Below are 24,248 nucleotides of genomic sequence, written 5' to 3'. Positions count from 1 at the left end.
CCTCTGCCAACCTCTGCTCTCTGTGTCACTGTGCTGCCGGGGTCTGACCAGGGACTTGTCCTTGGGGCAGCGACAGCTCAACACACGCAGAGCTTCCTTCAGAGCTCACTGCGACAGACAGGGACTTAGCCCCGAGTGCATACTTCCGGACTCTCAAGGGCAGAAGCACGATAGCACCCCACCCTAGGGTGTGGAGAACAGACTCCCCAGTGCCATGCTGGGCATCTGCGGGACATGTGGCTGAGTGGGATAGAGGGAGGGCTGGTAACAGGTCACCTTGGTGCTACCACATCTGGTCTGTATCCTGGTGATGGCACCAGTGATCAGTGTATGGGAGGGCAGAGAGAGCAGGGCAGAGGAAAGCAGAGGGGGGCAGAGGAGAGCAGGGCAGTGGAGAGCAGAGCAGGGTAGAGGAGAGTAGGGCAGAGGAGAGCAGGGCAGGGCAGAGGGCAGGGAAGAGTAGAGAGCAAGGCAGGGCAGAGCAAAGTAGAGGAGAGTAGGGCAGGGCAGGGCAGAGGAGAGAAGTGCAGGGTAGAGGAGAGCAGATCAGAGCAAGGCAGGGCAGAAGACAGCAGTGCTGGCCACCCGAGAGAGGCTGCACCTGCTCCTGCAGGTCCAGATCCCACCTGGTGAGGTGGGACTGTTCTCAAGGCTCATCGGAAGCCACTGCCCTAGACAAAGATGGCTTGTCAGTAGGGAATGTGGACCACCCTCGGAGCCGCTCCCAGTTCCACATGCACAGCTGAAAACGGGGCCATCTCTCACCTTCCTGGGCAGATGCAGGCCAGACCTCTTTCTTGGCTTCTGTCCAGGACTCAGCCAGCTACCCCAGGACATGGGCCAGGTGGGACAGGGCCGACAGACCCCAAGTGGCCGAGCCTATGACAGCTCTCAGACCCAGAACCAGCTTCCTGGCTCTGTGCCCCAGTCTGGGCAGCCCAGCTGCCAGGTGCCAGCTCAGCTCATCCCGATCCATAGTGGATAATGTTTCACACACACCCCCTGCACAGGGGCGGCTGTGCTGGGTCCCAGGGACCAGCTCAGGGAGTCGCTCGCCGGCACTTTGCAGAGCTCTTACCAAGGGGGGCCATGAGCAGAGAGGAGCTCTCAGCCTGGGATGGGAGTGACAGCTGTCAGTTTGAACATGCTTTGGGCTGAGACACCGGAGAGGGTTCAGTTGAGTGTGGGTTCGGGGTGGAGAGAGAAACTCATCACGGCATAAAGATGCACCTCTGGTGCCAGGGCTAAGATGGAGACGTTAGGAAGTGGCTCAGGAGAGGCCTGGGGATACCAGGTGTCCTGCTGGCCCTGGAGACCCTTGCCTACTGCCCCAATGTTGGCTCCTGCCACGCGAGGGCGCCAACGCGCAGACCAAGGGCCCCACCAGGGCCAGTAGCGTGTTCGCTCTTGGCTTCCAGCTTCGGGTGGCCCCTGGGGCACTTACTCTGTGGTGGGCAGTGGCAAGGACTAGGCCCTGGGACCCGTATGAGCTGCACACCCACCTAGACCCTAAGTACCAACATGTGCCCTCCTGCACGCCAGCCACCTTATGTAGGCCTGGGACTTCCGAGCGCCTCCTGGCACCCCGCACCCTCCCACAAACCCTCTGGCACCCCTCCCACACCCTGCACCCCTCTTATGCACCCTCCCACACCCCCACACCCCTCCCGTGTATCCTTGCGCACCCGCGAACCCCTCTCATGCACCCTCCCACACACCTGCACCCCTTCCATGCACCCTCCCACACCCCTCCCATGCATACTCCCACACCCCCCCATACACCTTCCACACACCTGCACACCTCCCTTCAACCCTCTCGCACTCACACTTTGACACACACCTTCCAGAACACACACAAACCATCCTGTGCACATTTTTATATGCCTGCAGCCCTCCGCACACCTTCCAGCACCCCACACAGTCTCACCCTCCCTCACACCTGCACACCTTCCAGCACAACAGCACAACCTCCTTTACACTTTCGGCACACTGGCACGCATGCACACCTTCCTGCACACCGGCTTGTGGCCCGACTCACTTCGACTGATTCCCCCACACACACCCACCTCACCCCTCCTGCATGCCTGCTTCACCCCTCCTGCACGCCCACCTCAACCCTCCTGCACGCCCACCTCACCCCTTCCTGCATGCCCTCTCACCCCTCCTTCACACCCTCCTGAATCCCCTGCACACCTGCACACTGGTGCTGTGGCTCGTTCTCCCACACAGCTGTGAGGCCCTGTTCTCTCTGCAGTTGCACCACTGCAAGCATGGAACCCGGGGCTGACCCTGCCCTTCTGGCCCCAGTCAAAGTCCTCAAAGCCTCTTACCTATGGGGGTCTCTGGGTCCTGAGTGGGTGCGGACTCCTGTGGCTGCTGGCCAGGCTTCCTTTGCAGCTGGGATGTGTCCCTTGGCTTCCCTGGAGAGGAAGCTTTCCACAGACAGTCCCTTCCCCTGCAGACTCAGCTGAGTGCTGGTGGCTGGGGGAACCCTCCCTGGGGCCCATATGCCAGCGCAGTCCATGACCAGGGAGCAGGACCTCATCCTCCCAGACCCCGCCTCCTGGGTAGGTGTCTCTGACAGGCAGCTCCTCCCTCTACTGCCACCTCTTCCACTGCTCTTCCGGACCCTTCTTCCTGGTGTTCTGTCTGCAACAGCCAGGCAGGGCAGGGCTGGCAGGGCAGGGCAGGCTGGGAGAACCAGTCCAGCAACTGTGGCACAGCAGGCTGGGATGGGGCCCTGGGCGTGGGGTGACTCAGCCAGCCTGAGGCCGGGGAAACAGGGAGCAGGCTGTCTGGGGCCCTCCCAGCAGGAAGCCAGGGATGCCAGTGACCCACACCGCTCTGTCCGTGACTCCTCAGACCCCAATTCCGTGGGTAGAATGGCCAGACGCCAACAGCAGCGCTTCGGGCCCACCCCAAGGCTGGACCGTCCCCTTCAGCCCACCACTGTCCACAAAACGCCACAGGCTTTTCCCGAGCTGCCTCAACCACCAGCCCACACTGCTGGCCAGCACCCTCCTCGTGGTCCCCACAGGGCCCAGGCAGCTCAGGGCCTGCTGGCACTTGGCACTGGGAACCTGGGGCCAGCGGGCAGGAGAGGGTGTGGCCAGCAAGGGTGTCTGGACGGTCACCGTGGCTGGGATGCAGCTGCAGCTGCACCAACCCAGGATGGAGTTCCCAGACCCGGGCTGGAAGGGGGAGCTGGGCGGGGCAGGGGGGGGGGCGCAGTGCCTGCGCAGGGCAGGACCAGACTCGCTGTGCACACAGCCTGGCCTGGCTGCGGAGCCGCCTCCCCGAGTTTCTCTGTCTCCCTCCCCTCCTGGCCCACGAGGCCCGTGTCCGTGAAGTCCTGCCCTGTGTCAGCGTGTTAGTCAGCCCGGGCCGGCGAGCCACCGCACCGCAGAGGCCCCATAAACTTAGGGGAGTGGGGCTGCAAAGCCCACAGGCAGACCTGCGCCAGGCCAGGAGCAGGTGCAGGGCCCTCCTGATGCGCTGGGCCCCCGGGAGCAGACGCCTGCGAACAGGGCACAGGAAGCAGCATGTCTGGGAAACGGAGCCGCGCTCGAAGACCCCGTGCCAAGAGGGTGGGCAGGGCACAGCAGGCATCGGCTCTGGCAGCGGGGTCCCCGCCCCCAACCGCAGGGGGCGCTCAGGACCAGGTGGGGGTGGCCCCCACAGGACACGTGACCAGTGGCCAGCTGTCTCGCCAGGGACACCCCACACTGGCCCAGCCAGAGCAGGCCCAGGCAGCTGAGAGGCCACTGCCGGCAGCTGCTGCGGGGTCCGAGCTGGCGCTAGTCCCCACCACGGACATGGACGGCTGTGGGGGCAGGGGCCTCACGCCAGGCCTGGGCCCAGAGCTGCTGAGGCTGCATGAAGTCCAGCTCTGCCTGGCCCAGGAGCAACTGCTACTGGAGGACCGGCAGCAGCAGGCCCAGCTGCAGATGCAGCTGTGGCAGCAAGAGCAGGCCTGGCTGCATCAGCTGCGGCAGGACCAGGCCTGGCTACAGCTGTGGCAGGAGGAGCAGGCCTGGCTGCGGCAACTGCGGGAGGACCAGGCCTGGGTGCGTGTGGAGGGACTGGAGCTGGCCATGGCCTTGGAGCAGCTGCGCAGCCAAGGCCTCGAGGGCCTGCATCCTGACGGCCAGGTAAGTTTCTCCGGACTCCGGGTGGCAGGGGGCCACTGCGGGTGAGGGTCAGGAGGTGGGCTGCGGGCTGGCCTCCCTACTGCAGTCAGGCTGCTGCTGCCCCGGCCCCATGCAAAGACCAAGAGACCTCGCTGGGCAGGTGGAGAGAGGGGGCCCAGGGCAGCACCTGTTAAGTGCAGGGGGAAACTAAGGCAGAATCGTTTCCCCCCGGCCCCCAGCCACCCAGGGCCCGGTTGGAGGCCAGGTGAGCACTCAGAGCACCCCCAGCCACCACAACCGCTTCCTGGTCCTCGCCCTGTTTACTGCACTGTGTCCCCAGGCTTGAGGCTGCGGACGCGGCACGCAGCTCGCCTCCCTCCTCCTCCTCATTCCAGGAGGGCTGCGCCTCAGACGCCGCTGGGGCTATTTTGGGGATGCCGGGTCTACCCTGCTTGGCACGGAAGGCCAGTCACCACTGGGCAAGCCGTGCTGGATCCAGGCGTCATCCAGGGCCCACGCAGAAGCTGGGGCCAGCGAGGCAGAGAGGTCCCCTGCAGACCTGCTCACGCAGGGCCCAGAGCTGCAGATGTTCTCAGCTCAGAGAAGGAAGGGATAGAAAGGAGAGAGGTGACAAGACGGACAAGAGGTGCACAGGGCAGAGTGCCCCTTCCTATCCCACAGAGAGCAGAGCCCAAAGATGGATGGAGCCTCAGAGAGGGTGACCCGAAGGGGCTGAGGGGGAGAGTGGACCCCAAACCTCGCCTGGAAACCCCAGCTCGGACTCAGACCTGCCTCTACCTCTCCACGTGCTCTCACAGCAACCCTGCCAAGAGCTGCAGGGGTGTGGACTCAGGGTCAGCCCAGAGAGGACATCCAGCCCCGAGCCCTCAGTCCACCAAGCCCAGCTCAGAAGGCAGGGGCAGTGGGGACAGGAGACCCCCAAACATCGGTGTGGGCCTGGGGTTAACTCACCAGTAGCAGCCCTCGGCTTGGCCCCTCGGGGTGATGGTGGCCCCTTCCGAGGCACGGGCGTGGAGGGCCCCTTCTTACCACTCATTCTCTGAGGCTTGTGAGGAAAGGGGGGTGCGCAGGGGCCCTGCTGGGAACAGACCACAGCGCCCCACCACGGGGCAGCCTCCTGTTCTGTCCACCTGTGCCGGTGTGAACAGTGGCCATGAGTGGACATGCTGGCAAGGACCACAGCCTCTTGCCAATCCACTCTTTCATTAGCCCTGGACCCCCCACCAGCATTTCTTTTTGGATCACACCTGGCGATGCACAGGAGTCACTCCTCGCTCTGCACTCAGGAATTACCCCTGGCGGTGCTCAAGGGACCATATGGAACGCTGGGAATCGAACCCGGGTCGGCCGCGTGCAAGGCAAACCTCCTACCTGCTGTGCTATCACTCCAGCCCCCCCACCAGCAATTTTGCCCCTGACCTCCACCCTGCAGCAGTGGGGGAGCCTCCTTCCTACTCCCCAGTCCTCTTATTGACCCTAGAGTCCACTTCTGGGGCCGGGTGACAGTACAGTGGGTAGGGTGCTTGTTTGCCTTGCATAGGACAGACCCAGGCCTCATCCCCTGGGGTTTCCTGAGCACCACCAGGTGTGGTACAACAACCCAAACCAAAAAAGTTCACTTCCTTTGGGGTACACGCTGGGGCGCCTCTGCGAGTGGCGCCTGGCTAGGGGACCTGAGAAGGGCCCGGTGCAGAACAGGTCAGAGAGGACATGCGGGGGCGTGTGGCGTGAGCAGAGACGCGCAGCGAGGGGAGCGGGGGGCGTGGCCGCGCGCAGAGCCGGTCCCGTGGGGTGCTCGCAGCCGGGAGCAGAGGAAGGGGCAGTGCAGGCAGGCGCCGAGCAGAGGCCGTGCTCGCAACCGTGCGTGCGGGGTCCGCGCGGGGCCGCACCTGCCTCACCTGCCCGCCCCGCCCCGGCGCCACCGGTGGCCCCGCCTCCCGCGTGGGCCGGCGGTCTCCTAGCGACGGAGCCGGAACTTCCGCGTCCCCTTGACTTCCGGGGCGAGGGTCAGTGGTCAGACGAGTGGACTTTGCACTTGGGGTTACCACTGGGGCCCGGGGGGCGCGGGGCCGGCAGGGGCGCGCAAGGCGCGCGAGACCGAGTGCGCGCGGGCCGGGCCGGCGCGGCCCGCGGGGTCCGGGCGGGGGTCCGGGCGGGGGGCGCGCGGCGCGGCGGCGGCGGGGGTCGGCGGGCGCAGGAATGCGGGCGCGCCGGGGTGGGGCGCCCCGCCCCCAGGTGCTGCCCGGGCAGGCCGGCAGCGGGAGCGGCGGGCGGGGCGGGGGCGGGCGCGTGAATCAGGCCGTGCGGCGGGCGGGCCGCGGCTGGGAGTGGCTGCAGGACCGACCGGACCGCGAGGCCGCTGGGCGGCGGTCGGCTTCTGCTGCCTGGTCCCGAGACCCCCGCACCTGGCCAGGTAGGGCCCCCTCCCCGGCGCGAGCGGGGCGGCGCGGGGCGGGCCCCCCCGGCGCCACCGGTGTCCGGCTGCCCGCGGACCAGGTGGATTTGACGCCCCAGCGGGGAGTGGGAAGGGTGGGGGAGGGAGACGGGGGCGTGAGGCCCCGGCTGGAGGCCGGGGGTGGGGGCGGCCGGCCCAAGCCCAGACCCTCCTGGGGGCGCCCTGCAGGGACCATGAGCTTGGTTGGTCTAGTGGCCTGTGCCAGGGCAGAACCAGCGCGAGCCTCGTCCATCGGGAACAGACCAGTGCACCGGGGCTGGCCGGCGGACGTCCAGTCCATCCCGCAGCCGCTAATTTCCTAGGGTGCGCTAACCCCGTTGAGCCCAGCGATTATCACCCCGCAATCATGACTTCCGGTCTGGACTCGTGCGGGTCCCACCGTCCTGCCCGGCGCCAATTCACCTGGGCACATTCCACTTCCGGAAGGGCAGGGGTCTGCAGACCGGGCTAGGGAGCCACTCGGTACCCCCACCCCAGGCCCGGGGAGCTTTATCTGGTTGTTTCGGAGACCAGAGGTCAGTAACTGCTGCTGAGTCACGCCAGTGGGGTCCAGCTGCTCCCTCCCAGCCACAGGTGCGGAGGGACGCAGCTGCGGTTCCCCACTGCTGGTTGGAGTGACCCTGTCCCCAGCCAGGCTGGGGGATAGTCCCTGACTTTGTGAGGCCCCAGGCACCGGGACCCTCATTCCAAACCAGCCCTGTCTCAAGAGGCGCCTCTGGCTCCTTCACAGCTTCCCCCAACCCCCACACTTCTCCTCCCACAGGGACCCTGTAACCACCCATTCAGAGCGTCCCAAGCCTGTGGGGCCTATAGCATGAGGCGGTGCAGCCCATGTGCTCTACCGGCACAGCCCTGCGCCCCGCCCGGTTGGGAAGCACACCGCCCAGCCCCGGGAAGGCTGGTTCCTGGCACCCTAGGCCTGCAGCAGGGGCCCTGTGGCCCCCAGAGCTTGCCCCTCCTGGCTCCTTCAGCCCAAGGACCCCACCAGGACCTGTGCCCAGGCCCCTGGGCGCTCGGCAGGTAGCAGCGCGTCTGAGCTGGCCCCTCCTGCTTGGCCTGCCACTCCTGGGGCCAGCTCCCACACAGACCCGCCCCGCAGACTAGAGGGTGGAGAGGGCAGTGCGGTTCTCTCCCAGGTGGGGTAGCATGGGCGGAGGGAAAAGGTCTGGGTGAGCTGGACACAGCAGTCTCAGGACAATCCTTGTGTGCCGGGGTGGCAGGAAGAGCTAAGGGAGGGCTCGGCCCTCAAACCCTACAGGCACGGGGAGTAGGCCTGACTCACCCAGCACCCGGTGCAGGCCGGAAAAGTGTCAGAAAACCAGGCAAGATGAAGGTTACCATAGCAAACATGTGATGACTCGGACCAGCCTCGCATTTTCTATTTTTTTTTTTGTTTCTTTTTGGGTCACACCCGGAAATGCACAGGATTACTCCTGGCTCTGCACTCAGGAATTACTCCTGGCGGTGCTGGGGGGACCATATGGGATGCTGGGAATCGAACCCGGGTCGGCTGCGTGCAAGGCAAATACCCTGCCCTCTGTGCTATCGCTCCTGCCCCCGCCTCGTATTTCCTTTGTACCAACAGTCGCCCACCAATTTTTCTGTCAGAGAAGCTGGGGCTATATAAGGTAGAAGTGATGGCAGGGAGTCAGGACACCCGGGCTGGGCCCCCAGCTGGTTCTGGTTGCCCCAGCAGGCCCCAGGCCTGGAGCCATGTCCACTGTGTCCGACAGTGTGAGGGCTGGGCTAGGCCTGGTGCTCTGCCCTGGTGATATGCTTCCCTACCCCCTCCCCAGGTCCCTGGCCCCGACATGGCTCGTCGCTCACAGAGCTCCTCCCAGGGGGATAACCCCCTGGCACCCGGGTACCTACCACCTCACTACAAGGAGTACTACCGCCTGGCAGTGGACGCACTGGCCGAGGGTGGGCCAGAGGCCTACAGCCGGTTCCTGGCATCGGAGGGGGCACCGGCCTTCCTCTGCCCAGAGGAGTTGGAGCATGTGAGCCGCCACCTTCGGCCCCCCCAGCACGCTACCCGGGAGCCGCCGGAGGGCAGCCCCCCTGACGTGGACTTGGACGGCTCCTCGGGCACCTACTGGCCCATGAACTCAGACCAAGCAGTGCCCGAGCTCGACCTGGGCTGGCCGCTGACCTTCGGCTTCCAGGGCACGGAGGTCACCACACTAGTGCAGCCCCCTCCGCCCGACAGCCCCAGCATCAAGGACGAGGCCCGGAGGATGATCCGCTCAGCACAGCAGGTACCTGACTCTGGGCCCGAGGCGGGTCACTGCAGGCTACCCTTCCCTGCCACAGCATATTGTCCCCCTTTGCATCTTCAGAGAATCACTTCTAGTCCTGTTTTTGGGTGACAGGCTGCTAGTTCCGATGGGGGGGGCAGGGGAGGGGGGCAGGGGCCATCTGAGGGCAGCAGCACTGGGCTGTCCTTCGGGGCTTCCGTCTGGGGCTGGGAGCCCCCCAGGACGGTGGAGCCGTGGCAGAGAATGGTGGAACAGTGAGGGTCCTGCCCTTTGCACGTGCCCTGACCCTGGCAGGTGGTAGCTGTAGTGATGGACATGTTCACCGACGTGGACCTGCTGGGGGAGGTGCTGGAGGCAGCTGCGCGCCGGGTGCCCGTCTACATCCTTCTGGATGAGGTGAACGCAGAGCACTTCCTGGATATGGCGGACAAGTGCCGTATCAACCTGCACCACGTGGATGTGAGTGATTGGGCACGGTGGGAGAGGGGCAGCTCAGAGCCGATCTAAGGCCTGTCCTCCCATAGTTTCTGCGCGTGCGCACCGTGGCGGGCCCCACCTACTACTGCCGCACGGGGAAGTCCTTCAAGGGCCACGTGAAGGAGAAGTTCCTGCTTGTGGACTGTGCTGTGGTGATGAGCGGGAGCTACAGGTGCGCCCAGCGCTGGGCGGGGGAGGGGGGAGGCCTCCCACATGGGACCCAAGCAGCAAGGCTTTACTCCCCCAGCCCCGTTGACTCCCCTATCAGTCCCCACCAGGCCCCCCATCAACCCCCACCTGACTCTCCCCAGCCCCCCACCGGACTAGCCCCACCCTCCCCTGGTCAGCCCCTCTACTCCTGACTCTGGCCTTCCCAACCAGTTTCATGTGGTCCTTCGAGAAGATCCACCGGAGCCTGGCGCACGTGTTCCAGGGCGAGCTGGTGTCTAGCTTCGACGAGGAGTTCCGCATCCTCTTCGCGCAGTCGGAGCCACTGGTGCCCTCGGCCGGGGCGCTGGCCCGCATGGACGCCTACGCACTAGCTCCGTACATGGGGGCCGGGCCCCTCCTCAGCAGCCAGATGACCGCTGCCCCAACCCCCTTTTCCTTCCCCAAGCGAGCACACCTCCTGTTCCCGCCGCCCCGGGATGAGGGCCTGGGCTTCCCGTCCTTCCTCGACCCCGACCGCCACTTCTTGTCGGCCTTCCGCCGGGAGGAGCCCCACCCCGGGCTGCGGCCGCTGGCGCGCCGGCTGGACGCGGAGCCCGCGGAGCTGGCGGGCGCGCGCAGCTTCTTCCAGGCACGCCACGTGGAGCTAGACGCCTTCAAGCGGCACAGCTACGCGGCCGAGGGCGCGGGGGCTGTGGAGAACTTCGCGGCGCGCCAGGTGTCGAGGCAGACGTTCCTGAGCCACGGTGACGACTTCCGCTTCCAGACCAGCCACTTCCACCGCGACCAGTTCTACCAGCAGCATTACCAGTGGGACCCGCAGCTGGCGCCGCCGCGCACTCATGGCCTCTTCGAGAAGCTGCGCGCCGGCCGTCCAGGCTTTCCGGATGCCGACGACCTGGCGCTGGGCGCTGCGCCCCGCTTCCCCGAGCTCGGCCTGGATGCGCCCCAGCGGCTGGACTATGTGCCGTCCAGTGCCTCGCGCGAGGTGCGTCACGGCTCGGATCCCGCCTTTGGACCGGCGCCTGGCATGCGTGGCCCGGACCCCCGCCCCAACCTCGGCCAGCGCTTCCCGTGCCAGGCCGTGGCAAGGCTGGGCACAGAGGCGACACCCGATGCCGAGCCCGAGCCCGAACGCCGTGCCGGGCCCGAGGGCCGTGCTGGCCTGCGCCACTGGCGCCTCACCTCTTATCTGAGTGGCAGCCACGGCGAGGACCCGGCCGAGGAGGGGCTACCCACGCCCATGGATGCCGAGCCCTATGAGGATGACGCACTGTCCGGCGGCCGCGGCCCCGCCGGCGACCCACTGCCCTCTGCCTTCCGCCTGCCCGGGCCCTTCCCACCCAAGGGTCTGGCACCCGGCGGCAGCGGGGGTGAGGGCCCTGAACGCGAGGGCCCCGAGGACACCGGCCTGGCCAAGCAGGACTCGTTTCGCTCGCGCCTGAACCCGCTGATCCAACGCAGCTCGCGCCTGCGCTCCTCGCTCATCTTCAGTTCCTCGCAGGCCGAAGGCACGGGCAGCGCTGCCGCTACCGAGAAGGTACAGTTGCTGCACAAGGAGCAGACGGTCAGCGAGACACTGGGTCCCGGAGGCGAAGCTGTGCGCACGTCCGCCTCCGCCAAGGTGGCCGAGCTCCTGGAGAAGTACAAGGGCCCCGCCCGCGACCCCAGCGCGGGGGGCGCCGTCACTGTTGCCAGCCACAGCAAGGCCACGGTGAGTCAGTCATGGCGAGAGGAGGTGGCCGGCCCGGGCACAGCGGTCAGCGAGCGCCGCAGCCTGGAGAGCTGCTTGCTGGACCTGCGGGACTCGTTCGCACAGCGGCTGCACCAGGAAGCGGAACGGCAACCTGGCGCGGCGGCACTCACGGCCACGCAGCTGCTGGACACACTGGGCCGTGGCGGCACCGACCGGCTCCCCTCCCGCTTCCTCTCTCTGCAGGGACGGGACAGCCCCCCGCCAGAGGTGCCGCACTCGGACCCAAAGGGCAGCCCCACACCAGGGTGCCCCCCTCCAAGAGGTAGTTCGACTGAGCAGAAGACCAGTCCCGCCTCTGGTTACCCCGAGCGCAGGGGCAGCCCGGTGCCCCCCGTGGCTGAGCGCAGGGGCAGCCCGGTGCCCCCCGTGGCTGAGCGCAGGGGCAGCCCGGTGCCCCCCGTGGCTGAGCGCAGGGGCAGCCCGGTGCCCCCCGTGCCTGAGCGCAGGGGCAGCCCAGTGCCCCCCGTGCCTGAGCGCAGAGACAGCCTCACTCTCACTTTCCCTGGCGAGTCTCCGAAGCCTGTGTCTGCGGAGGAGGCCGGTGGCGCCATGGACGTCCTGCGCAAGGGCTCCCTGCGCCTCCGGCAGCTGCTGAGCCCCAAGGGCGAGCGGCGGGCTGAGGATGACAGCGGCTTCCCTGCGCCACAGGAGAACGGGCAGCCTGAGAGTCCCCAGCGGCCGTCCCTGGGCCGAAGCGACAGCTCAGAGGCTGCCCCTGGAGACGAGCGCAGCCCGCGGGCACGCCTGGCCTCAGCCACAGCCAACGCCTTGTACAGCAGCAACCTGCGGGACGACACCAAAGCCATCCTGGAGCAGATCAGCGCACATGGGCAGAAGCACCGCGCCCCCGGCCCCGGCCCTAGCCCCGGCCCGGCCCACAGCAGCCCGGAGCTGGGCCGCACCCCCGCAGGCGGCGGACTGGCCCCCGACATGTCCGACAAGGACAAGTGCTCGGCCATCTTCCGCTCGGATAGTCTGGGGACTCAGGGCCGCCTGAGCCGCACGCTGCCTGCCAGCGCTGAGGAGCGCGAGCGCCTTCTGCGCCGCATGGAGAGCATGCGCAAGGAGAAGCGCGTCTACAGCCGTTTCGAGGTCTTCTGCAAGAAGGAGGAGCCCGGCAGCCCCAGCGCGGCCGAAGGTCCCTCCGAGGAGGATGCCAGGGACAGCAAAGTGGGCAAGTTCATGCCCAAGATCCTGGGCACTTTAAAAGGCAAAAAGTGAGTGTGGAGCCCACAGCATGGGCCTTGGGACACGCCCAGGAAGCGGCTAAACTGGCCCCAGCACCTCTCTGGTCCAACCCTCCTTCCTGTCTCTCCCCTTCACTCAGGGAGCAACTGCCTTAGCCTGCCCCTTCGGCGCCCCACCTCTGTGCCTCAACCGCCTCTCAGGGCTCTATGCTCAGGTTCCCCACCCCATCCTCTCCAGCCATGCCTGGCGACCCGGGACCCCTCCCCACCTGGAAGCCAGCTCCCCACTGAGTCTACCACCTTTCTTGGGGGCTCACCGTTGGAGCTGGGCTGCTGGTTGTGAGACAAGTGGGACCAGAAACAGGATGCACCTCTGATGAAGCCCAGTGGGGTGACAGAAAACCCCTGCCGCCACTCATTCGCCCCAGACTCAGGGCCCTCACGCTCTAGCACGTGTCACAGGTGCCATCTCCGGCCATACTCCACAGGGGCTGGAACAGGTGAGGGCTGAAGGTGGCCACAGCCATTGCTCTGAGGGCCCCGGCACTGCAACCTTGTCCCTCCAGGCTTCCCTTTTGCCTCCCGTGCCTTTCTCACCACCAGAGTGTCTTCAATTTGGAATGACTCATTCTAGTGCCATTTGCTTAGAAAGTTTCTCAGTGCAGGTGCTAGTGTTGGGAAATTTATTTTTGCTATTTTGAGGGGGGCACATCCAGTGATGTTGGGGGTTACTCCTGGCAGTGCTCTGCGGGGTGGGGGTGGGTGCCCTATGGGATGCCAGGAATTGAACCTGGGTCAGCCACATGCAAGGCAAACGCCCTACCTGCTGTATTACTGTTCTGGCCCCAGGTTTTGCTGTTTCTTCCTGAGGTTTTTTTTTTCTTTTTTGGTCACACCTGGCTCTGCACTCAGGAATTACCCCTGGTGGTGCTCAGGGGACCATATGGGATGCTGGGAATTGAACCCAGGTCAGCCACGTGCAAGGCAAATGCCCTATCTGTTGTGCTATCTCTGCAGCCCCTTCCTCCTGAATTTTTTTTTTTTTTGCTTTTTTTGGGGGGGTCACACCCAGCGATGCTCAGGGGTTACTCCTGGCTTTGCACTCAGGAATTACTCCTGGCGGTGCTTGGGGGGCCATATGGGATGCCGGGGAACGAACCCGTGTCGGCCGCGTGCAAGGCAAACAAACGCCCTACCCGCTGTGCTATCGCTCCGGCCCCCTGAATATTTTTAAGTAAAAAAATCTCCAGTCATTCAGGCTGAGTAAAGAATTAAAAGCAGGACTGGATCAGGAGTACCCTGGGGAAGTCACTTGCTTTGCATGCCTTCGACCCAAATTTGGTCCCCAATGCCCCATATGGTTCCATGGACCCACTGGGAGTGATCCCTGAACACTGTTGCATGTGGCCTAAAACCCCAAACTTAAAAACTACTGTCCCAATGTTTGGGGACCGGAGGTAGTGGGCACAGTTTGGTCACGAGAGCCACCATTAGGTGAGGGCTGGGTAGGGCCACTAGGGCCCAGATTTGCCCTTGGACGTTAGTTGTCCCCAGGCAGCTGGAGGGGAGCCCTAGGCGGGTCCAGGTGCTGCCAGAAGAGCCAAGTGGGCATCCTTCCCAGGGCAGGCCAGAGGCGGGCTCCATCCAGGGGCCTCGTGTCTGCCCTCCCAGCTCCTCAAATGTGATTTCTCTCCTGGAGTCAGCAATAAAGCAGCACACAAATGACTATCAGGCTTTTTTTTTTTTTTTGGTGGGGGGGGAAGGGGCACACCTGTCTGCATTCAGGGGTCACTCACTCCAGGCAGGGCTCGGGGAACTATGTGGGGGTGCCAGGGAGCCAACCTAGGTTGGCCAGCAAGGCAAATACCCACTGAACGCTCTGGCCCCTTGCACTGACTTTTAGCTTCTAAACTCGGTTTCCCCCTGGGCACAGCTCCCCATCCCTGTAGGGTGCCTAAAGGTCTCCCCAGTCTGGCCCGTGCCTGTGCCTGCGTCCACCAACCCAGCATAATCTCCCTCAGCCACATGCCAGGCCAGGAGGGGGACATTTCTCTAGGGAACCGTCAGCATCCCCAGCTGCCAGGCCATGCTCCTGCCCCTTAGCAGTAATGGGGTCCACAGAGGACTCACCAATAGACCCACAGGCTAGCCTTGCCAGCACCTGGACTGTCAGGACATGTTGGGGACACAGGCCATGCAGAGGTGAACTCTGGGCCTTAGACATCAGATGGGGTCTCCAGGGGGGGTTGCCCCCCAGAGGTCAACAATAAGTGGGTAGGGGTAGACAAGACTTTATTGGAAGAGGGAACTGGGAGTGGAGGACTTGAGGGCCCCCAGCAGGCAGTGGGGGGGAGGGTTCAGGTGCGGGGTCCAGGGAGCAGGGCCAGGCGGTTCAGCGCAGACTGGCACACCGTCCCATATGCTTGAGAGTAGCCCCCCAGTGCAGCTCGCGCGGCCCCCTGAGCACCCTGCGAATCTGAGGAGCTGAACATCCTCCGACCTGGCCGGTGCCCCGCGGGGGGCGTGTGGGGAACCTGCAGGGGCGCAGAGAGCGCGGGTGAGGGCCCAGCCCAGTGGATGCAGCCTAAGAGGCCAGGGCCGTCCAGGGTGGGGGCTGGGCTCACCCGTCGCTCACTGCCCATCCTGGCCCCTCGGTCTGGGTTCCCGTCACTCCGGATCAGGACACGGTTGGCCACCCCCGCGGCAGCCTGTGAGGTCAGGGAGGGCGCCGGGCCCGCCCGGGGCGCGGGGGACTCCGCCTGCGGGGTGGGGTGCTGACGACCCTCCCGCGGCCGCGCCCCGCCCTGCCGGGGAACGTTCTGGGCTCCATCGAGAGATCCTGGGAAACGGAGGGGAGGCCCAGGTGAGTAAGGAGGGGCAGCTGAGGTCCCGGGCGCGGGGGCGGGCCGAGTTCACGCACCGGGCGGGCGTCGGGGGTCAGGCGCGGCGCGGGGACGGAGCGCAGGGTCCGCCCCGAGCACTGCGCCCCCCGGGCCGCTCTCTCTGCGCTCGACGACCATCTGCGGAAGAACGCGCTCAGCGACCAGCGCGGGCCGGCACACGGCGGGCAGCGCGAAACGGGCAGGGGCTGCGCGCACCCGGTACAGGCGGCTGCGGAACTCGCGTGCCGAGAGCCGTTCCTGCTGCCCCGGGAGCCGCACGGCCGAGTCCAGGGCCCACTCGCTGGCCGGGCAGTGGAACCTGCGGGAGGGGAGGCCGCTGGGCAGGGCGGCCACGGCGGCCTCCGCCCCCGCCCGCGCCGGCCCGCCCCCTTCCCCCACCTCTTCACGTAAGGGTGCCGTAGCGCCTGGGCCGCGCTCAGACGCTTGTCCGGGGTAAACACCAGCAGCTTCCCGAGGAGGTCCAGGGCCTCCGGGGGCGTGTCGGACGGCAGGAGAGTATCCAGAGGCCGCGGGGGCCTGCGGGTGGCCTGCATGTCACCCCCTCCAGGCAGAGCCCCTCCCGACTTTCCTGCCTCCGTAGATTCCCCCCCCCCCGCCCCCCGCACCCTCAGGCAGCCGCTGTGGGCCTCCCCTGTGCAGTGAAGGGCGGGGAGGGGGGGAAGCTCCCCAGAACAGCACCATTGGACTTTGATCAGGGGTAGGACTGGTACGGCTGGGCCTCACCGGCAGTCCAGGCGGTGCCTGATGGCGGCGCTGAAGCTGGAGCCCAGAGCCTGGAGGTCTGGTGGGGGCAGAGGGCAGGGTCACTGCGCAGCAGGGATGTCCACACTCGCCCTGCCTGACGCCTGGCACCCCTGCACCGCCTTCTGGGGGCAGGACTACCACCCCACGTGCTGCCTCCTTCCATGGAAGCCCCTTCTTCAAAGCTCCCACGACTTCCCCTTGCCCTGTCTCTCCTCCACCCCGGATGTCCAGGGAAGATACCCCAAGCTGTGCTTACCCTCCTGGCACGGAGGCGGCACAGTGTCCAGAATGAGCTGCAGCTGGTGGAACGTGGATGTGCCAGGGAACAGAGGGCAACCCCGAAGCATCTCCCCCAGGATGCAGCCCAGGCTCCACAGGTCAACCCCGGGGGTGTACCTGGGGCAGGAAGGGTAGATACTGGGGGGAATCCACAGGCAGAGGCAGGGGAGTGGGGGCCTTGGGCAAGGACACGAGGGTACAGGTTACCAGCAGGAGGACAGCAGCACCTCGGGTGCCCGGTACCAGCGGGTGGCCACATACTCCGTCAGTGCCTGGCCCTCAGGCCCCTGTGGGAAGGCGCTCAGAGGCCGCGCCATGCCAAAGTCGCATAGCTTCACCACACAGTTGGCATCCAGGAGCACGTTGGCTGGCTAGAGGAGAGGAGGGTTAGGGAGCCTGTGGGCGCATGGGGGTGGGCCAGGGGCAGGTGCAGGCACCTTCTGGTCCCGGTGGATGACGCCTCCAGAGTGGATGAACTTGGTGGCCCGCAGTAGCTGGGCAAAGATGTAGCGTTTGTGGATGTCCTTCAGCAGGGTCCCCTTGCAGATGGCAGCATGCAGGTCAGTGTCTGGGGGCACAGAGCTCCCCTGTGAAGCCATCCGGATAACCCCCGGCCCCGCCAGCCCTCGGCTTCCTCACTGACTTTGTCTCGACAGCAGGAGAGTTTGCAGGTTTACTTTTAGTCCTTTATTTCATGCTTCTTTCGGTTTAGATAATGGGCCCACACAAGCTAGGGGAAAGGCCGGGCCTGGGTGGGGGTCAGTGGGGCCGCAGGCCCTACATGTGAGGTGCCATGGTCCCCTAGCACCACCAGGAGTGAACTCTGAGTTGGGTGATGCCAAACAACAACAACAACAAAATTAAAGAAAAGACAGTGAGCAAAGCAGGTGCTGGGGCAATGGAGGTGACGCTCGCCAGCTGCCCCTGCTCAGGGCCACCCAGTGTGAGGGAGTCGGGAATTGGGAAGCCTAGGCATGGGGCAGAGGTAGTGGCGCTGAGTGACCTCACTCACCCATAGACTCAAACACCAGGTAAAGATCCTTATCATTGGCCGCCGGGATCACATCCAGGAGGCGAATGATGTTGGGATGGCCCTGAAATTCCTGAGGAGAGCCAGGGAGATGCTGGGGAAAAGGTCTGGGGGCTGGACTTGCCCCCTGCTGGTCAAGAGGGCTAGGCCACTCACCTGGAGCAGCGCAACTTCCCGGAAGGTCCTCTGCAAGAGGCAGATGTCAGCGTGGGGGTCAGTGCACCCCCCACACACCCCAGGGGCGCTCTGAGAAAATCCAGAGTCCTGCTGGGCCTGGGCCCAACCCCACACCCTGACTCACACACCTGGGCATCCATCTCGTCCCTAAAGGCATCGAAGATCTTCTTGATGGCCACCACCTCACGGGTCCTGCGGTCCACTGCCTTCCACACGATGCCATAGGCCTGGGACCGCAGCAGCACTCAGAGCCCGGTCCAGTGCACACGCGCCCCCTGCCGGGCCCTGACAGTGGGTACAAGGGTGGTGCCGGCACCCTGGGGGCCCTGCCCAGCCTTGCTGGAAACGGATCCCCAGAGAGGGCAGCCTCTCTCAGTGCCCCACCCTGTCCCTCCCTCTGACCACTCGGGGTCAGCTCCTGCCAGCTGTGCCACCCATCTGGTCCCTAGGCCAGCTTCCTGGCAACCTGTCACCCATGCCTGTCAACCATGCCTCACCAGTCCTTCCCATCCGTCTCAGCACACACCAAGCCGTTGCCTAGGCCACAGGCACCGCGGGTACAGTCTCTGCCCCCACAGAGCCCTCAGCCCCACACCTTCCACGCTGCTCACGCCGGGGTCCTTCCCACAAGCTCTAGAAACTCTGGCTAGCCACTACCCTGGGAGCCCGAAGCTCCTGGAACCTCAACACTGGCTAATCCAGGGGCCTCGCAGTGGCTGGACCACACCTGCCCGCGCGGCCCTGCAGCCCCGGCCCTGCACATCAGGTGGGCAGGGATCTGAGCCCTCCCTGCCCCCCCCCCAGTGCCGCCCCCGCCCCGACGTCCCGCCCACGCCCCAGGGAGCCGCTTGCCCGAGGCCGCCTCTGCGGGCATCTGCAGGTGGCAGCGCTCGGCCTGGACCTGCTCACCCCCTTCCCTAACCGCCGCCTGAGCAGGTATCTCTGGACGACGTGACCGTCCACCTCAGCCGTGCACATCACGAACGGCCAGACGGCCGAGCCCGAGCCCAGCGGCGGAGCCGGAGCAGCAGAGCCCGCGCGGCCAGAGCTGCTGGACGCAGTTGCCAGGGAACCCGCGGGACGCGCCCCCAGCGCCGAAGCCGTTGTGGGCGGGGCTAGACCGTGTGCTGCCAATCCCGGGCCGCCGCCAAGCCGGGCCCGGCAGCGCATCCCGGGAGGGGGACGCGGGCCTGGGCAGCGCAGCCCCCGAGGAGGGGCGACATTCAGGCCTGACTGGGCGCTCAGGAGGCCCAGCAAAGAGGCCCACTCGGACGGATCCCCCTGGCCATCAGGGTGGAGGAGAGAGGGCGAGGGGCAGCGCTGGGGTGCATCACAGGGATTCTCAGTGTAGAGTGGACGTGAGAGAAGGGGTCCCAGATGATTCCGTGGTGGGAAGGAGCGGACTGGGAGGAGAGGGAAAGGGAAAAGTTTGAGCGTGAGACGTGGAGCCGCCCCAGGATGGCAGAGTTTAGGGCCAGCAATTGATGTGGCTGGAGGAGGTGCCGAGCCGCAGCTGGACAGATTCCAGCTCAGGCAGGGACCAGAGATGGTAAGCAGACTGGGCCTCAGCTGTCACTCAGGGCCAGGTGAGACGCTGAGGGTGGGGCATCCCATATACACTGGTTTGGTTTGGTTGCCAAGTTACTTACTCCAAAAAAGCCCATAAACAAAACACAAGGCCCTGAAGTTCGATCAGGTCCACGGTTGTCACTGCTCTGTCACTGGAGGCATTTCTCAATGATCCTCCTCAAGTCACTTAGGAGCAAGCCAGTCACTAGCAATTGGGGACGATGCCTGAGAAGGTGGAGTTGGAGCAGAGGGAGAGGTGAGCAGCTGAAAAGTCCAGGTGTGGGAAGGATACGAGTGAAGGCCACTGGCCACCTGGGGCAGCAGAGTGCTCAGACACTGGTGAAGGATGGTGAGTGTGACCCGAACAGAGAAGCAGGAGCTGGTGGGGGGCTGGGAGCATGAGGCCGGAAGCCTTGTCACTGACCCCTTGAGAGGCCTGAGGGAATGAGCATGTGTGAGACACCCAGAGGCCAGGCCAGTGGGCACCTCTCCCTTCTGGTGTGGCCACCAGCTGTAGGGTATGACCGGAGTAGCAGGCATGCCGGTGACTCACATCAAAGCTGTCAGGTCAGCCTCACCTTCCACCTTCCCTGTGAAGACCCCAAGCTGGAGGAGGTCCTGACCCCACTCCCTCGCTGTCAGGAAGTGGCCAATATTCAGAATGATGCCAACACCAATGAATTGACATAAAAAGTAAAATCACAGAAGTTGGACTTCACTTTGTCTTTCTGCAGAGGCCCCACGCCAGGGACTCCAAGTCTGGTGGGTTCTGGCTTCTGTTCCCAGGTTTTCAGCTGTGGCCACCTGAGGAGGGGTCCAGAGCCAGCTTAGTGTGAGGGGCTGGCATGATACAGATAGTACCAAAGGGGGCAGGGAGGGGGGCTGCAGGGTTTGCCGCCCCCAGAAGGCCCAGTGGACAGGCCGTCTCCGTGGCTGCTGAGCACTCCACTGGCGCATGGTCCCTGTGCTGTGGGGCTTTGCTCACCAGCACCAGGCCGAGCTTCCCACACAGGCTGCCAGCTGCTGCTTCCACCCAGCAGAACCCAGCCCCCACCCAGGCCTCATGGGAGCCTTCCCAGCACCGCAGCCAGACTGGGAACGTTGAGTGTGGTAGAGGGAGACTCAGCAAGAAGCAGGGGACATGGTCTGAGCCACAGCTGGGCCCCCCTGGACAAGTGCCCTATGCCTTAGTTTGTCCATCTGTGAAAGGGGAGCAGAGGCTGTTACAAGAACCCACCCCAGCCCACTGGCCACTCTCAGAAAGTGCTCACTATGTCTCAGGAGCTGGCAGAGCTACAAGACACAAGAACAGCAAGGCAGGTTGTGACTAGGGGCCTCCAGGGCTGGCTGGGCAGTAGGTCCAGGGTCCTGGCAGAGAGCCCTGGGGTGGCATAGCAAGGCTGGGCACGGTGGCCACCACCACAAACCCAGATCAGGAGGTGATCCAGCCCCAGATGGTCACCGCTGTCTGGGAGTGAGCCACAGAGAGAGGGCAGGAGGGAAGGGTGGGAGACCTCTGCTGAGACCTGGAGCTTGCTGGTTCCGAGTCACCCCTCACATCATGGCCCCAGGGGAAGTGCTGGCCAGGCTTGGACGTGGTCCCGGAGAACGCGACCAAGTGGGGGTGAAGGCTGGGAAGGCAGCAAGTGTGAAGGAAGCCACAGAGGAGGAACAGGGGTCCCCGAGGTGGCGGTATTTCCGAGCCTTACAAGGACACATTGTGGAGAAAGCTAGAACACTGGCACGCTATTCAGTCTCAAAGCCTGTATGTCTTGAGAGGTGAACCTGAGTCCAGGAGACAGTCTGGAGGCCCAGGATGACCTGTCCTCAGCCTCTCTCTCTCCCAAGCCAGGAGGAGCTCGCATACCTAGCCAAGGTGAGTGGAAAGATGAGACTGGTCATTTCCAAGGCCAAAGGGCGAGACCCAGCACAGCCGTCTCCTGCGACACGGACTCCAACGGGGGTGAGGCTGGGGGCAGTTGTCCAAGGAACCGGCGTGGGTGGGGGAGGGAGACTGAGTTCTATCTCCCTAGAGACTGGGCGACTGTCAACATTACTGCAGCTGGAGCTGTTCCGGGGCAGCCGGTCCCTCTCCTTCGGGGCCTGGACACGAGCAGGGGCAGGGCCAGGGCCAAGAGGGCCGAGCCCGGGGCCATGGCGCCCAAGAAGCGCCCGCCGGCAGTGCGGCCGCTGCCTGAGCGCGTGCAGTATCTGCAGCGCGAGTACGTGCTGCTGTCGGAGCTGCTGGGCGCCTGCGAGCAGCGCGTGGACCGGGTGCTGCAGGAAAACGCCTTCCTGGACCGCGAGGCGCTGCGCCTACGCGAGGAAAACCGTCTCTACGCCAGTTTTGTGAGCATGCGCGCGCAGCGCTGCGCCAACGCCATCGTGGGGCTGGACGAGCAGAACCGTGTGGACCTCACGCAGATGCAGTTGCAGCGGGCGGAGCTCGAGCAGCTCTACCACGGCCGCGAGGACTGCGTGCGCGCGCAGCTGCAGGAGACGGAGGCGCGCGCGGCGCTCCTGGCACAGCAGGTGCAGGAGCTGCAGCCCTACAAGGCGGGTGCCCAGGCCCGGGGCGGGCGCGGGACTGGGCGGGGCGGCCGAGCGCCGGCCCGCGCTGACCCGCGTCTCCGCCGCAGGAGCTGCAGCTGGAGCAGCTGGCCCGGATCCGGGCGCTGGAGCGCGAGCTGCTGCACAAGCGCGTGGAGCACACGCAGCTGCTGCACCGCGTGAAGCGGCGCTTCCAGGACGACCGGCTGGCCTTTGAGCGTGAGGCGCGCCAGCGTGTGCAGTCCCTGGGGCGGCGCGCCGAGCGGGAGGCGACGCGTGCGCTGCTAGCGCACACGCAGGCCATCCGGGTGGATAATCGGCGCCTGCGGCTGGAGCTGCTGCGGCTGCTTAGCCGGGCCCAGGTGCTGCACGACATGCGGCGCCAGCTGCTGCAACAGCGCCAGCAGCTGCGGCAGGAGCACGAGGACGTGCGGCACCTGGCGCGGGTGCATGACTGGCTGCGCCGGGAGCCCGGGGGCCCGCCACTGTGGCAGCGGCCACCCTTCACCCTCCGCCCCAGCGTATTGGACAAGCATCCGACGCCCGTGGTATCCACCTCCTCAACTCTTTCCACCTCCCGGCGGATCCCGGTTTCCGCCCCATCCCACACCCGGACTGAACTGCCCCCTTGCTTGTCCCAGTCGTCCATGCAGAAGGCCTCCAGGGCGGGCTCAAGGGCCCTGTCACTGTTCTCGTCCAAGGCAGACTCACAGGGCCTGTCCTTGACCCAATCCCATCCCGAATCCCACATCATGTCTCTGCCTGGGTCCCAGCCCAGCTCCCGGGCCCTGTCCTTGGCCAGCAGCTCCCAGGGCACCTCCCCCCCGCGCCCCCACCTGAGTTCCCAGGTCTCCCTGAGGCCTTCTCACAATACTCTCCCCTCTGCCAAAGCCGAAGGGACCCTTGTCAAGGAAGGCAGCAAGCAATACTGAGCAAGCATGTGGGCAGGGGCACTGTGGGGGAACCGGGGCAGGGCTGGGGGCAGGGGATTGTTAATAAAGCAACACTCCTTCGGCTTCTGCCCAGCACTACTTGCTTCTCTGCCCGGCTGCCCTGACCTGTGCAGAGCTGCTCATCCTTATGTCCATTTCCAGGCTGATGCCCACTAGGTCCTACGGCAGGGTCTGCTGGATGCTGCATCCCACCACACCAGGGGCCTGCAGGAAGCTCAGGAGCCTGACAGTCTGGTGACAGCTGACATGGCAGGCAGAGACCAATGGTGGAAGGCTGGAAAGGGACTCCCAGTGCTAGGGAGCTCAGGGAGGTGCTGGCTCAGGGTGGTGGCTGGGAGTGCCAGCAGGGGCAGTGCTGCTGGCTGGCGGGGGGCATGGGCTCTGCCAGGGGTCCTGTTCCACAGTGCCAATGCTGTGGGTGGCTGGCAGACTTTCCTCCCCAGTCTGCTCTTGGCTGGTTTGGGCGCCCCCTGCCTGCATCATCTGCCCCCAGCACTTGCTACCTGCTACCTGCCGACACAGATGAGCACCCAACCTGCCCTCCTGCTGGTAAATGCCTTCTCTTTGCCCCTGGATGACTGCTCTGCAGTCCTGTCCAAAGGAACCACTCATGGGGTGCGGTGGAAATAACCATCACAGCCCCAGGTACACCCTGACTCAGGCTAGCCCAGAGGATGAGAAGCAGAGCAGCTAGCTACATCTGGCACTGAGCCCCCAGGAGCTGCTGCCCTTTCAGCTTCCTGTAGCTCCACGGGGCAGAGGGAGTTCCCTGCGAGGGCAGGTGAGTGCTCCAGTGAGGAGGTGATTTGGCCCGGCCCAGAGCCAGGCCCAGGGTATGCTGCCAGGATAATCCTGGGATCCCTGGAGAGTTGGGCTCATACAGCCTACTGTCCTAGGGTCTGGCCAGGCCAGGGGGCAGGGATAGCTCTCTTGAAGGCCAGCACTTGGTGAGGAAGGTGAGCATGCCTGTCAGTATGACCAGGGTCCCCATGCAGTCACACCCATCTCGGGAGACAGACACCCTGTGTTGGTCGATGTCACAGGGTCCCTCTGGTTCCCGGAGCTCTGGCTCTGTTCACCTCCTTGGTGGTCCCAAGACAGGCCCCATGGGTGCTACTGTGGGTAGCGGCAGTCAGGTTTTCCTGGGCCAGGTTGGAAGATGGGTCCCAGGCCCAACTTCCCAGCCAACCTCTTCCCTGCAGCCACGGTGGCAACTGGCCAGGCTGAGGGCAGGCTGTGTGTACAGGAGCCTCAGAGGCAGATGTGAGCTGTGAGGCGTAGTGATGACAGACGGGGCCCAGTTCCACCAGCGGCAGCTGCTGCCCTGCCCCGTGCAGTCCTGCCCAAGGTGGGCCGGGCACCGCTGATTCTGTAATCTGCATCCAAGTGCCCACTCCTCTGAGGGTTGAGAGGCATCTGCTTGGGGCTCTGCTTGGGGCCCCAACGTGAAGTCTGAAGAACTGGGAAATGACTCATGTCACCCATTTTGTCTTTTTATCGGACTCTAAGATCAGCTGTGTGCAAGGCACCCACCCTACTAAACTATTGTTCTGGCCCCATGTCCACTTCTTTAAAAATAAAATCCTGCTGT

The 24,248-nt window shown here is 65.1% G+C and overlaps 3 protein-coding genes across 4 annotated transcripts; 2 read left to right on the top strand and 1 right to left on the bottom strand.

Moving 5' to 3' along the window:
* Positions 1–6,445: 6,445 nt before the first annotated feature.
* FAM83H (family with sequence similarity 83 member H) lies at positions 6,446–14,160 on the top strand. Its single transcript, XM_055129609.1, has 5 exons — positions 6,446–6,564; positions 8,403–8,864; positions 9,159–9,323; positions 9,389–9,513; positions 9,723–14,160. The coding sequence occupies exons 2-5, from the start codon at positions 8,418–8,420 to the stop codon at positions 12,484–12,486; spliced, it is 3,501 nt and encodes a 1,166-aa protein (XP_054985584.1). The 5' UTR covers positions 6,446–6,564; positions 8,403–8,417; the 3' UTR covers positions 12,487–14,160.
* A 578-nt stretch (positions 14,161–14,738) lies between these two features.
* On the bottom strand, positions 14,739–18,601 carry MAPK15 (mitogen-activated protein kinase 15). 2 transcript variants are annotated; one of them, XM_055128071.1, is made up of 13 exons: positions 18,495–18,601; positions 17,714–17,812; positions 17,565–17,594; positions 17,391–17,481; positions 16,816–16,946; positions 16,586–16,749; positions 16,356–16,495; positions 16,079–16,136; positions 15,734–15,871; positions 15,551–15,653; positions 15,373–15,472; positions 15,077–15,291; positions 14,739–14,986 (listed from the first exon to the last, which is right to left on the bottom strand). In XM_055128071.1, the coding sequence occupies exons 1-13, from the start codon at positions 18,561–18,563 to the stop codon at positions 14,810–14,812; spliced, it is 1,515 nt and encodes a 504-aa protein (XP_054984046.1). In that variant the 5' UTR covers positions 18,564–18,601; the 3' UTR covers positions 14,739–14,809. The 2 variants fall into 2 exon arrangements, with proteins under 2 accessions (XP_054984046.1, XP_004618758.2); XM_004618701.2 differs by having other exon boundaries at positions 15,373–15,653.
* A 2,707-nt stretch (positions 18,602–21,308) lies between these two features.
* Positions 21,309–22,636, top strand: CCDC166 (coiled-coil domain containing 166). Its single transcript, XM_004618700.1, has 2 exons — positions 21,309–21,710; positions 21,794–22,636. The coding sequence occupies exons 1-2, from the start codon at positions 21,309–21,311 to the stop codon at positions 22,634–22,636; spliced, it is 1,245 nt and encodes a 414-aa protein (XP_004618757.1).
* Positions 22,637–24,248: the final 1,612 nt, after the last annotated feature.

Source organism: Sorex araneus, chromosome 2 (genome assembly GCF_027595985.1).
Source record: "Sorex araneus isolate mSorAra2 chromosome 2, mSorAra2.pri, whole genome shotgun sequence".
Taxonomy (NCBI): domain Eukaryota; kingdom Metazoa; phylum Chordata; class Mammalia; order Eulipotyphla; family Soricidae; genus Sorex; species Sorex araneus.
This window is presented reverse-complemented; position numbering and strand designations above follow the sequence as displayed.

What these genes read in the sequence shown, in the direction of transcription:
- MAPK15 (XM_004618701.2), bottom strand. Translation starts at nt 18,563, where the DNA reads ATGTGCACGGCTGAGGTGGACGGTCACGTCGTCCAGAGATACCTGCTC. An exon ending in CCTGGTGTTTGAGTCTATGG is followed by an intron (nt 16,947 to 17,390) that starts GTGAGTGAGGTC and finishes CTGTGCCCCCAG; the next exon opens with ACACTGACCTGCATGCTGCC. An exon ending in CGGCACCCTTACGTGAAGAG is followed by an intron (nt 15,654 to 15,733) that starts GTGGGGGAAGGG and finishes CCCCTCCCGCAG; the next exon opens with GTTCCACTGCCCGGCCAGCG.
- CCDC166 (XM_004618700.1), top strand. Translation starts at nt 21,309, where the DNA reads ATGGCGCCCAAGAAGCGCCCGCCGGCAGTGCGGCCGCTGCCTGAGCGC. An exon ending in AGGAGCTGCAGCCCTACAAG is followed by an intron (nt 21,711 to 21,793) that starts GCGGGTGCCCAG and finishes TCTCCGCCGCAG; the next exon opens with GAGCTGCAGCTGGAGCAGCT.
- FAM83H (XM_055129609.1), top strand. Translation starts at nt 8,418, where the DNA reads ATGGCTCGTCGCTCACAGAGCTCCTCCCAGGGGGATAACCCCCTGGCA. An exon ending in TGATCCGCTCAGCACAGCAG is followed by an intron (nt 8,865 to 9,158) that starts GTACCTGACTCT and finishes TGACCCTGGCAG; the next exon opens with GTGGTAGCTGTAGTGATGGA. An exon ending in GTGATGAGCGGGAGCTACAG is followed by an intron (nt 9,514 to 9,722) that starts GTGCGCCCAGCG and finishes CTTCCCAACCAG; the next exon opens with TTTCATGTGGTCCTTCGAGA.